General features: G+C 41.0%; 1 protein-coding gene across 1 annotated transcript; it reads left to right on the top strand.

Annotated features, from left to right (window-relative positions):
* The first annotated feature begins 1,661 nt into the window (after positions 1-1,661).
* LOC308139664 (beta-2 adrenergic receptor-like) lies at positions 1,662-11,603 on the top strand. The gene is made up of 4 exons (XM_080509137.1): positions 1,662-1,825; positions 6,039-6,186; positions 6,272-6,563; positions 7,887-11,603. The coding sequence occupies exons 2-4, from the start codon at positions 6,042-6,044 to the stop codon at positions 8,908-8,910; spliced, it is 1,461 nt and encodes a 486-aa protein (XP_080365263.1). The 5' UTR covers positions 1,662-1,825; positions 6,039-6,041; the 3' UTR covers positions 8,911-11,603.
* The last annotated feature ends 1,411 nt before the right edge of the window (positions 11,604-13,014 follow it).

Below are 13,014 nucleotides of genomic sequence, written 5' to 3' on the forward strand. Positions count from 1 at the left end.
TCAATGCATGGACAGAGACAACCTTAAGATTAGAAAAGCACCTGCTCTACTGATTGAAACCACATTTGTTATAGTTTACCGCCTGAGCTTGTTCACAACAGGAATTGTGTTCTTTAAATGAATTGTGAAGCCAATTCCTTTAAAGAATGATAGAACCTCTTGGATGCATCTCAACATGTCCAAGGACACATCTAATATCAAAATGAAAAAAAAACCTCTATTGCTTATGCCTTCTTTCATGGTAAGAATTGATGAAACAGGATGTTTGAAATTACCATGATCCAATTCACTAAAATGTTCTTTTTAGTGAGCTTGTAATGAGACAAAATAAAATGATATGACAATTCTGATCAGACAGGATTAAGGATTTATTCATGTGTGTTTTGTGCCTAACTGCTTGCATGCTGAGTACTGACACTTCACCACATGTGGCTTCTGAAAGCCATTGCTGCATTCATGTGGTTTTCCGTCAGCATAAATGCAGAGAACAAGATGTGCGATGGTTTTTCAGAAAAGCTGAGATGAGTTCACCTGAAAACTTGACCCAGTAAATTCTGTGGTGTGTGTGTGTGTGTGTGTGTGTGTGTGTGTGTGTGTGTGTGTGTGTGTGTGTGTGTGTGTGTGTGTGTGTGTGTGTGTGTGTGTGTGTGTGTGTGTGTGTGTGTGTGTGGAGACTCGTGACTGCTTTTTGTGTGAGACTTCTGCAGATTGTGTAGATGTAATGCTGCCTGCTCACAAAGACCTTTGTGTGCCGTTATCTCAATATATTGAGCAATTTTGATGATTCTGTGTATCATCTTGTTTGAAGAGATCACGTAGTGGTAAAGGGGAAGGACAGTGAATCACCTTGTGAAGCATTTTGTCACTGAGTTGCGAAATTGGCTTTGACTACGATAACAGTGTACAGAGTGGTCCCAATGACGCAGTACCCTATTGTCCAGCGGTTGCCAGTGGTGAGCAGGCTTTGACGTAACATCAAAATCTATACTAACGGTTATCAAGGACAGCGTAACCAGTCCGGGGGCTGGGAGACCTCTGACCTGCTCGTCTTAGATGTCTCCCAGATACATCGACCTCTGCGGAAGCCTGATAACCACCCACACATCTGAAACAATCCGAATGATGTGCACATCTTCTCACAGGACGAGCGAAAGCAGTATGCCATTACAGTACATTTTATGTAATCAAAAATTCATCCTAAAATACTGGAACTGTTTAAAAAAAACTATATATATAACATAAAATTAGCTAAAGCAAAGCACGAGCCAAATATAACCACAGTAGCTCTTAATGTAAAATGGGAAAGTTTAAGCTGTTTAAGCTGTCAAGTGTTGGAGCCTAAATCAGAAGATTGTGGTTTGGACGAGGTCGCTCCCATGTGTGAATGTAAAGTAGGGTGGATGTGGAAAGAAACACAAACAAGCCACTATGAATAAATAATACGAATAAATTAATAAATCAAGGTGAAAATCGAAGGTTTCCTGGTGGGGACAGGCTGATGTGGAGCTGTCTGGACACTGCAGATATATGATACTCACTAAAAGTCCCTTTCTTGTCCTCTGATTGGCTACTGTCTGGCTGTGATGTCATCAGGGCAGGCTTATAAAAAGGCTCTCGAGCTCAGCTGCTTCAAAGGGGCAAGTGTGGTGGAGGGCTGACAGTGTGTCCATGCATGTGTGAGAAAGGAAAGCGTGTGTGTTACACACACATTTTCAGTGAATTATAGGGAAGCTGCAGAAACACTCAATATAATGATTCTTTGTTTGGATTTTAAAACTCCTGAGGTATGAAATCACTGGACTGAGGCAAAGAACAAAGACTGGAGGTAAGAAAACTATTTGCAGGGTTGGTTTGCACACACTCAGAATAAGTGAAAGCTTTTTATTAGCAGCTCTTGTTCACTTAAATTAATCCAATGAAAAGTACAACATTTTTCTATCATGTACAACTTCACATTTTTCAGTTCTCCTTTTTTTTTTTTAATATACCTCTCAGATATTGTTCAGGGAACACTCAGATTATTTTTGTTTCACTCTAACAGCTGGTAAAGGACAAAAACAAATACTATCATTAAATACATATATGAAGAAATTTAGACTTTTAACTGTCAATTCTACATTTTGTGAATCAATCTGTCTGGCTTTTTTTATGAACACTTGTCGGTGTCCCACTAATGACGTGTTTGTCAACAGTTTGACTTCACTGACCTCAGTTTGCTGAACTAAGCACTATTAACGCCGTAAAAGCCAAGTGTTCTCTGTGCTTGTCTTTGTGCACACACTGTTGTGCCCCCAAGTGATATTACCAGCACTCACCCCAAATATTGGGAATTTAGTTTCTGGGTTAATCTTGTGTGTTTGATCGTTGGCCTTGGCGCTGCCGGTCATGGTTTTCTGTGAGTAACTGTTTGAACTGCTCAGGCATGGAGACCATCAGGGGCTGGTGGGGGTAGTGAACAGCAACAGCCCCCATGACAAGGGTCATTAGTGCAAAACCTGAGAGGCCTCATGGAAGAAGCCTCTAATGGGCACTGTAACATCTGAATATTGAACAAGTAGAAGAAACCTTTTGGTTACATGGAGCAAAATCAACGTATGATGATCTACAAACATTTCATACACGTGCTTTTAAAAGTATGATAAATGATTAATTCATTCTTTGTTTATCCCTTTGAGGGAAATTGTTTTTCCCACATTGACCAAACCTAGTTCTATAATGTGGAGGTGTGGTCATATTAAGGAGCTCCAGGGAGCTGATGAATCATCGGTGATGACACCTCAGCTGTGGGATTCAAACCTGCAAACTCCCGATCCCAAGTATCCATTTATATCGAAATTGAGTCTCCTAATATCTTTCCTGGAGATAAGTTCTCTTCTCAATATGTCACCTTTACCCTATATTCTATATTTAAGGTGGGAACTTTTCCAAATGATGACATGTTTTTAAGGTAGACAGCTGATAGACAGCTCACGGATGTTCAGACTTATTGTGTCGGGCTGCAGCAATGTAATGTAATGGCACTGTGAGCTTTTCTTGTAGTCAGAACTGCAATTTATTCCAAATTTCCATTAAAAAAAAAGAAATCCTGTTCAGTCAGGCTTTTCAAAATTTGACAATTTGCGCATTGACCACAGAAAAGCTAAATAAATACTTGAATGAAAGCACCTCTCTGCAGCTGGCTATAATATGTTGTGATAGTGATGGAAAGAAGCCAAGCCTAAGAGCAAAAGCATGCAGGTGATGCAGTTAACCAAACAAGCATTTGATGGGTGTCAAAAAAAAAAAAACACGAACCAGCATAATAATTCTTTTTACCTTTTTCATGTAAAAGCATTTCCAAAATAAATACACTGCCACCTGTGAAGCCAACAGGTAGAGGAAGGTTGGACCAGGACTACTGCAGAATGTCTGTTTTGCCTCTAACCCTTGCTTATTTAACAGTGTGTACCGCCTCGCAAGTGTCAACATGGACAGTTAGAATGACAAACAAGGATCAGCATGTGTCTGCTGTCAGTTTGGTCGTTGCAGCAGAGGAGCCTTTGTGCTCTGCCGACCCTGCGTGAATAAAGTGCTGTTTGTTGTGTGAAACTGAACAACAAATACATTCCAAATCAAAAAGTCACACAAACTACATGATTGATCCTGTTCTGACAGCAATATGCTGTATGTCCAATGTGTCCAGAGCCATGAGGCAGTGTAATTAACTTGTGTGTCCTTGCTCGGTCAATGCTGCTCCACTCCTCTGTTGTAATCAACACTGCATATTTCCATGTAGCATTTCTGCAGCACTTTCAACAAGTGTAAACCTCCACTCTTAATAATAAGGTCACAGACTGAAAGAGGTTTTAATTCTTATTTACCGGTATTGGCCATTCAGACAAAGAGATTTATACTCTTTTTTTCCATTTCTACAAATGGGTGCGAGACAGAGAACACAAGGACACATGCAATGGGATGTCAACACATCTGGACATTGAGATGGCGATGGAGGACATAAATGTGAGACATGACTGCAGAAGGAAATCTCAGAGGTATAGCTTACCCGATAACACGACTGAGCTTCCAATGTGAAATTGCACATATGTTCACAGCAGGCAGGCAACTTCTCACCCATTGCTTAACCTACAGAGGTGAGAAAACACACACATTCCTTCACTCCAGTACAAGTACCGATACTAGTGTGAAAAGAAAACTATTTAAAGCAGAAACGATGATTCACTCCTGAATTCTTCATGTAGTTACTGATGTATTACATGGAAATGCTCAGTTGGATATACAAAGGGATTTTGTCTGTATGTTGATGCTTCATTTAGAAAGGAATCAGTCTTCATTTTGAAGAGTGAAGTAATGCAGGAAAATATTTATGCTGATAATTGCAAATAATTATAAAATAATTGCACAGACACTTGAAGACTGTATTCAAGACAGTCTTGAATGGTAAATTCTATAATCCTGCAGAAACCACATCTTAATGCAGTGCTGCTCCAGTTTACAAGAATTTCTTTTCATTTGCTGGTCCTTGCATGAAATAATCCCTGGATATACAATTAATGTGTTTCCATGCGCAACAATCTATATCAGCGACACATTAAGGTCATGCTCTTTTATCATCACATGCATATCTAGCACAAACATCAAAGACCTCTTTGTATTTGCAGGAACAGTGTTTTCTTTCATTTACTATAGTCTGTTGTATATGCATAAGCATATGGAAATGGCAATCACAAAATGTCAATATCACCTAAAGGCCAGAGGTTGACACAAATGGCTTATATAAAAAAAAAATGTCATTGATAACATGACACGATGCTACACCAGAATCCTGAAGATGTTGTCATCATCATCAAGGGAGTAAAGTAAGACGCAAAGCTTAAGCAGGACTGTGCTCAGTCAGAACGAATATATAAACGCGGTGCAGCCTGTCCTGAAAACTACAAAATCCCATAAGCAGCGAATCGCTGGTTGGACAAACAAAACAAATAAAGACGCAAAGAAAAGCCGCCCATTTTAGACAGAGCAGCTCTCAACTGTATAAACATTGCTCATGTATGTGAACTGAAGCTGTTTCTTTAATATGTTTTCTCATTTAACAGTAAACTCCTACTAAATGCATACTATATTAAAATATTATACGGGCTTTGTGAGTCAGTTGAGACATTCTCTGTACACCAGACCTTTACTGGGAAGGATTGGCCGTTTTAAATGATAATTTCCACTCTGTATGGTGAATATCCAGTTCAAAGCCAGAGCCAGTTCAAAGGCTCTGAGGCTATGGGGTCCGCAGGGCGCACACAATAGGAAAGACCTCATCAATGCTTAAAAGTATATAAAAGCTTTTAGAACAGCAAACACTCCTCTCCAGGAGACCTCTCTTTCTGGGAAGTACATACATATTTCAGCAGGACAATGATAAACCACACACTGAATCCATCACAACAGCAGAGCTTCACAGGGTAAGACACTGGGTGTTGAACCAGTGTACAATCCAGACGTTTAACAAAAACAAAACCGATCGTAAAACACAGAGCGAAGAGCCAGGACTGTCGAACGGCTGGAATAGTAACACAAGAAAGAGACCTAGTCATTTTGGTCTCAATGCTCTTTTTTCATCATGGTATCCATCTAAATGTAGAGAATCAACACGTTTCTTACTTGAAGACAATCTACATGTTGTTTATGTTATACTGTGAATATAAAAATGGATTTGAAATCATTGCTGTTTGTTTCCATTCACATTCAACTCACTGATAATCATTTTGGTATTGGGTTTGCAAAGTGCACGCTTTTTTAAATGATTCTCCGGATGTTTGGGGGATTTTTCTTTAATTTATATTGTTTGGCCTTTTTGCTCTCAAAATGAACAATGTTTAACAACTTTGATTCCATCTCTTTTCCAGTATGGGGAATCTACCTGTGGGACAAATGAAGTGTCCTCACATAACCCCATTCCAGTATTCCTTGAACTCATGCTATTGTTATTATATCTGTCTTTCCCTATCATAACCAGACCTCTGTGGTTGTGCTTGCTTTGCCTGTAGATCATGGAAGGTGTGAGTTCTGTGTCAGGACAGACCAACGAGTCTCAGCACAGCAACTTCAACCTGGTTCGATCTTCAGACTACAGTGATGCGGAATTGGTGTTGCTTGGTGTTGCGATGGCCATTCTGGTTCTGGCCATAGTTTTTGGTGAGTTCACTCAGTCAATGATGGGACGATTAAAAACTGAAACGCACCCTTGGGGATGACTGAGATATGAATTCTCGTTACGCAGGTAACGTGATGGTGATCACAGCCATTCTGAGGTTCCAGCGGCTCCAGACCGTCACCAACCTCTTCATCGCCTCGCTGGCTGTCGCCGACCTCATCATGGGGGTGGTGGTGGTGCCCTTTGGCTCCTCTTACATCCTGCTGGGAGTCTGGCGGTTTGGAAACTTCATGTGTGACTTCTGGACAGCCACTGACGTGCTGTGTGTGACGGCCAGCATAGAAACGCTGTGTGTGATTGCTTTGGACCGCTACCTTGCCATTACGTCCCCGCTCCGCTACCCGACACTGCTGACCAGGTATGACTCCAGATTTACCCTGAAGTGGTAAAAATATTTTAGTTAAGTGTTGGAAAGGAATGGACTTTAATTGACTCCAGCATGTTGAGCGGCGGCCCAATGACTGAACCAGTGTCAAAAGCAATTTGCTGTGACGCCGCTTATCGCTTCGTCGCCAGACATTCAATATACGAGAAAAGGTGAACCCTTTAAGTGGTGCAATGGTAATGATTAACTCTGTTTAGCTTAACATGAATATATTCCTTCACATGCAGATCCGTGTCACAAAAGCGTTCCTTCTGAATTAGTTTATTTTCCCTTTAAGCTCGCTCAGACATGGTGACCCCCGTGTTTGACCCCTGCAGCATCAGCTATAAAAACACTAAAAGCCCTGTATATCAAAGCTTGATTGTCTCATGCTCACTGAGGAGGCTGCCTAGTAGCACCATTTTGTGAACAACCTTTTAAAAGGTACAGAATTACAAAAAATCCACTATGTTAGTAACATATTAGAACTATGATAATGACAACAATGATGTGCTTGAACTACTTTATCAAACACATCACAACTAACATGATCAATTATGCATTTTGAACACTTTCATAACACAGACTACGCAGCACAATTGGATTGTGCCGAAGCCAATAATATCAGTGTGGCAAGCGCATGTCATGAAGATAAATTCACTCTAATTTAAAGATTCTTCCAGCTGCCCCGTCTCCTCAGAGGTCACCATTGTTCAACATGACCTCACGTTTGTGGGGTCGTTACCGAATGGATTTAGGGCTGTTTTTCCAGCTGGGAACGACACCCTCAGGAATCTTGTCAGGACATCGTTCTTGGCTGTTGAGGAAACGGCTCTGCTTGTACACATCAAAGTCAGTTTACGAGTCTTCAGCGCAACTGACAAAGTTGTATATAATATCTTTTTGGGATGGCTGTTGGGGGTGAAGATCTGTTTAGGTATCGAAATGAATCTGGAATTACAGATTCGCACATTTAAATTTAGTATTGAACTGTGTTACACAGTTGATTCAGCCTTTGACTTAAAAGAATAATCTGATAAGAATTTGTTTTTTTTTTAAAAAGCAATATCTTTGGGTGGGCTGAAATGATTTATCAGCACAAATATAAAAATGTTATGTGAGTGCAATGTCAACAAACTCTGAGGAGCACTAAAATTTAATTTATGTGGCACTCAAAGCAAAGGAGCAGCGAACTGCTCTGACTGTGTAGCTTTTCGAGCATCAAAGATAATATCAACGCCACGCATTCTTTCCCGCTTATCCCTCAGCAGGACTAATCACCCATGTGCTCTCTCTTGTCTGCCTGCTTCTGAACAGGGGTCGAGGCTTCGCTGTGGTGTTCACGGTTTGGGCTGTGGCCTCCCTCATCTCATTCCTGCCCATCTATCTGAAGGTGTGGGTGTCTAAGGATGAGAAAGCTCACCAGTGCTTGGCGGCTGAGGACTGCTGTGAATTCAACACCAACGCGGCGTACGCCGTGTCGTCTTCGATTGTTTCCTTCTACCTGCCGCTGGTGGTGATGATTTTCCTCTACGCCCGCGTATTCCAGGAGGCTCAGAAACAGCTGGAGAAAATCAGAGGGAGGGAGCGGCACTTGTATAACTTACAGTACACCGCACAGATGACTTATCCTGATGACAGCCCTGCAATGAATAACCTCAGAGTGGGAGCAGAGGCGGGGGAACAAGGAGAAGACAGACTGAGCATGCAGAAAACAGAAGGCGATGAGGAAAATGGGAAGGAGAGCAGAGTGAGGACAGGAAGGGGTGAAGGAAAACACTCTGCCGCAAAGCGCCTTAAGTTCTGCCTGAAAGAGCAGAAGGCAGTCAAAACTCTGGGGATCATCATGGGGACTTTCACCCTCTGCTGGCTCCCCTTCTTCATCCTCAACATCCTCATAACCTTCCTGGATCTGGGCGATATTACGGTACCCTTCAGGCTCCTCAACTGGCTCGGATACTCAAACTCTGCATTCAACCCGCTCATTTACTGCCGCAGCCCAGACTTCAGGCATGCCTTCCAGGAAATACTGTGCTGCAGGAGCAATAGAGGCGGCTGTGGAGGAAGAAGAGGATGGGGATGGTGCAGAGAAAAAGATCGATACGTCAAAAACCGACGTAGGCCAGTTGGGGACTCCGACCTGAACGGCGTTGGAAGCCAGCAGACGCCGCGGTGGAAAGGCAGCGTGGACAGCTCGATTCAGGACAGCTCACTGACTCTGGCTCCTCCTCCTTCTGGCTCCGAGCAGGTTTTAAACGTGGCTCCGGGTTCCCTCACTAACTGGCAGGCTAACAGTTCCGCTACCTGGGACAGTAAGGGAAACCTCGCCTCGATAGCATGACCAAGTAGGATAATAGGTTTTATTTTGTGTGCGTATGTCTGTGCAGTAAACACTGATCTCTTGAATGTAAAACGATGTTTGCATTTGGTTCAGGTAGAGAGATATTCTGTTAGACTTTACTTGTGCTCACTGGCTCACTTTGCTGCTGGAGCTTTTCTTCTTCTGTCAACAGAGTAAATCACAAAGGCAGCTACAGACGTAAACACAGTTTTACAAGAGGTTTAATTTACAACTTAAACAAATATTTGACATTTATACATGTTTCTTAGCTCCAAACTGCCTCTTGAAAAGGCATTAGGCTCACTAAATTTGAACGTTTGTGGCTCTGTAATAGGAATGTGATAATAATAATGATATACGTTAAATCTTTTAATGAGGATCCTGAGAGATATTCCTGCAACTAAATGGTCTATATCAAGTTAACAGGATTCAGTGAGAGCTGGGTACAAGGGAAAGACACTTTTTGGATGCTTCTGTCTTTTTATAAATTCAAAGAATAGAAAACTATTACAATAGTGAGGTTTGATTTCCTTTTAAATTTGCAACAATTTGCTTAAATTTACTTACCCCCACAGTACAAAAAACAACATGCATATACCAGTAAGAAATGGCTTGGAATTTGCCTATAGGTGTGAATGTGAGTGTTGTCCCAGTGTGTTTGCCATGGGATGGACGAATAACCGGTCCAGGATGAACTTTGTCTTCACTCGCAGGCAGCGTAGTCCACTGGGATCAGTTCGACTTCAGAACACTTGTAAATCCTCTATTTCTGAAAACATGATCTCATTTACAAAAAATAATCAAATGTTAAAATGGCAGTTCCCCCCAAATTTAGGAAAATGTGTCAGGTTGACAAGTAGGCTGCTCATTCATGTTTCTGGGCAAGAACGAGAAACAGCTGAAGCATCATCGCGTTGAAGGGTTTTATATAACTTGAGTGTCCCATCAAACCAGTGAGAAACGCAAAGGGATAATGGAAACACATAAATTTTTTTAATTGAAAACATTAAAAGATCTAATCTCTCAATATTAATATGGGGGGGAAATGTGTTTCCCTGGCTTTCAAGGTGATTTCTAATGTATATGTATCCTTTTAAGATATCAAGTCAAGGCCACCCATGGTCTCAATACATCATTAATGAGGCTGTGTAAGTCAATGGTGTTTTACACTAACTCACATGGCAGGAAGCCATTTAGCACCTGATCTGTATTGCTAATACCCTTTTCCATGAACCACCACACAAACATCCACAACCTCCAGAAAGCAGAAATAATAAATCAGTGTTTTTGCCCTGAGGCTCAAAAGTCTTTTTATTAGCGCATTAAAAAAAAACAATCATTCCAATTCCATATAATCCTCGCAACCACTCCAGAGTCATTAAACTGCCATGTAGTTGTATGTGAAATGAACACCTCAGAGCCAAAGTCGATTATCATATGTGTCGCTTCTCTCATCATCACACATCTGCGAAATAGTTTCTTTCCGTCTCTCCACTTTCTGCTTTCCTTCCACTCCGTCAGAGAAAATTCAGTTATCTGTCACACAGAGCTTAGTGGGGATCATTTTCATGTGGTGCCATTGAATTGCATCATGTCTCATTTTCAAAAAGATTGGTTCAAGGGAAGATTTCAAATGTGAAACAAGGTGGACGTACAGTACTTTTTTTTAATAATTGCTCAATGTGTGCATGTATAAAGTTCCTTTTGAAACGTTTCACCTCAAAAAGTGTTTGTGGGTCAATGACTATAAATATAATGTACATGTGTCTGTGTAAGTACGAGTTTGTTTAATGTGCAGGGGATTCATCGTGACTGTGCAATTTCAATCTTGAGACATGCCACTGAATATCTCTAATTTACTGTAATCTGTATGATACTTGGAATACTGTAGTTTAACAGTATGGTTTATTGGCCAATGATTACCACATTGGGTGTAAAAGTTATTTCCTAAACAGTCCCTCCAGATTTGACTGTATTTGGCTGTTTTGCTGTTAAATTCATAGAAAACATGTTAACAGAGGATAAAACCATTTCTCCATTGTTCAGTACCATCAAATGTGACGACACCTCAAATGCTTTCACAACTTCTTGTTTTAAAATTAAGAAAAATCCAGTGCTTTGAAAATAATGAAAAACTGGAGTATTATTCTAGAGGGACTGACAACCTGTACATTGAATATATCCCCTTCTAAAAACCCAAAAAATCTCAAAGAAATTGTTACATATATAAACACTACGTTAAGCTGCAATCGCACACCAGTCCATGTTTAAAAAGAAAAGAAGAAGAAAATAGTGTGAGTAAGAAAGATATTTTTAGCTTAATGTTACGTGTGTGGCCATCTTGGTTTCTTAGCTGACAGAAACAAACCTGAAACGCACTTTGCTGCGACTAAAATTAGTTTACGGGATTGTAACGTTCAATCAGAGGAGAGTGTTTGATTTTCTAGCTCCAGTGTCATCTCATTGCTGTAAATATTTATTCCTGTGCTGCTCCAGATGTTTGTGAGTAAATGAATGAAGTTTAAAATAAGTTGTACTGTTTAAATCTGTTGTTTGTACGTGCGTGTGTGAACAAATGTTAGAATTAGATTACACAGTGTTTACCTTTTGTCTAGCAAATAGCTGAGGGATTAGTTGCCCAAAACAGTATTGTAATTAAATTGTTCAGAGAAATTTACCACATTTGCATTGTTCACCAGTGTTTTTGAAAGTTCTGTGAGTAAATGGTTCTCCAGTTTTTAATTCACCTTTGAATCCAAGCATTTTGTGATCACTTACAAATCTCCTTTAAACAAAAGAAGTGTCGACGCAGTTTGTTTTTGGGCTGATTCCCAAATCACTCATTCCTTTCATAGCGCCACTGCTGCAAAGTTTTCATCTTGGCACTCGGTTGAACATCCATAATGGAAACACTGATTTCTAAAGTAGCCTACTCGGGTAAATTAAAATAAAAGGTTGGCTGGACATGCTGTTGTCCAAGCAGCACTACAAAGAACGTCACAGCATGCCGTGGACACAGTTTCCATATCCTCAGTAGAAATCTGGAGAAACTTTACCTGAATCGACCTCTTTGACAACAACTGGAATGACACTGGGAAATGTGATTCTCATGACGTTGCACCTTTAACCTTTCGAGGGAAGCCCGTGGGACAGAGGCTTTTTGTGCTTATTCAGTCATCCGGGTTATTCACAAAGACTCCGCTTGCACGTTTCAAGTTAAAGTGTACGCGTGGTGTGTGAGTCCTGACGCACAGTGACAGGTGCAGGCAGTCACAGCGGCTGCAGTATCAGCTGCTGCAGAGGAAATACAATCAGCTATACCGCTTCAATACACACTCATGCGCAACACGCAAGCACAGTGCCACTTGGACGTGGAAACGCACAGCATGTGTGTGCATGTGTGTCTCCAGTGTGACCTGTTTCCATGGAACATGATTCCAATTTCGGTATGTTAAAGTTAAAGCACCTTGCATGCATGCCTTGACGCTGCTCACCCTGGACGGGAGCTGCATCCAGGGTTCTCACTGTGTTTGTGCTTCTTTCTGTTAATATTAAACTGTGACGTAAGCTTGTGCTCTGAATGTTTGACAGTCTTGGGAAGCATATTTTTTTTGCTTTACTTTTGACTCGGGTTCGGATTGATTTACATGCAGTTTATATGTTTGCATCAGGGCAGCAAGATGCAAACATCAAGTGAGAAATTGCTTTCACAAATATATAAGTTATGAAGCACAGAACACTTTTATTTTATACATGACGACACCTTTATGAGACTAATGTGGTCAATTTGAATACCGGTACTTTCTTCTTTTTCCAACTCCATACCTTGATCTCGACTTTGAATATAACTGCATCGTGTCCTACATAACCAACTAAGAGGAAGCACAATTTAGATGTTTTACATCCTGTCCCCTCCCTTTTCCACATGTGAGTTTCTGCTCTCACTTCCCTGTCAAACGTTTGTCTGGGCGTGACAGTGTTTCATCCTGTTATGAGGTGTTAACTGGCATTAGGGAGCTGACAATGGGCAATCACACATATCCTGTGATCACTCACCTGCTAACATACAAACATTTGCAGGCATGGATACAGAAACACACCTGC

The sequence above is a fragment of the Blennius ocellaris genome (assembly GCF_963422515.1).
Source record: "Blennius ocellaris genome assembly, chromosome: 14".
Classification (NCBI taxonomy): domain Eukaryota; kingdom Metazoa; phylum Chordata; class Actinopteri; order Blenniiformes; family Blenniidae; genus Blennius; species Blennius ocellaris.

Coding starts and splice junctions, on each gene's coding strand:
- LOC308139664 (XM_080509137.1), top strand. CDS start 6,042: ATGGAAGGTGTGAGTTCTGTGTCAGGACAGACCAACGAGTCTCAGCAC. Junction 6,187..6,271: donor GGTTCTGGCCATAGTTTTTG/GTGAGTTCACTC, acceptor CTCGTTACGCAG/GTAACGTGATGGTGATCACA. Junction 6,564..7,886: donor TACCCGACACTGCTGACCAG/GTATGACTCCAG, acceptor GCTTCTGAACAG/GGGTCGAGGCTTCGCTGTGG.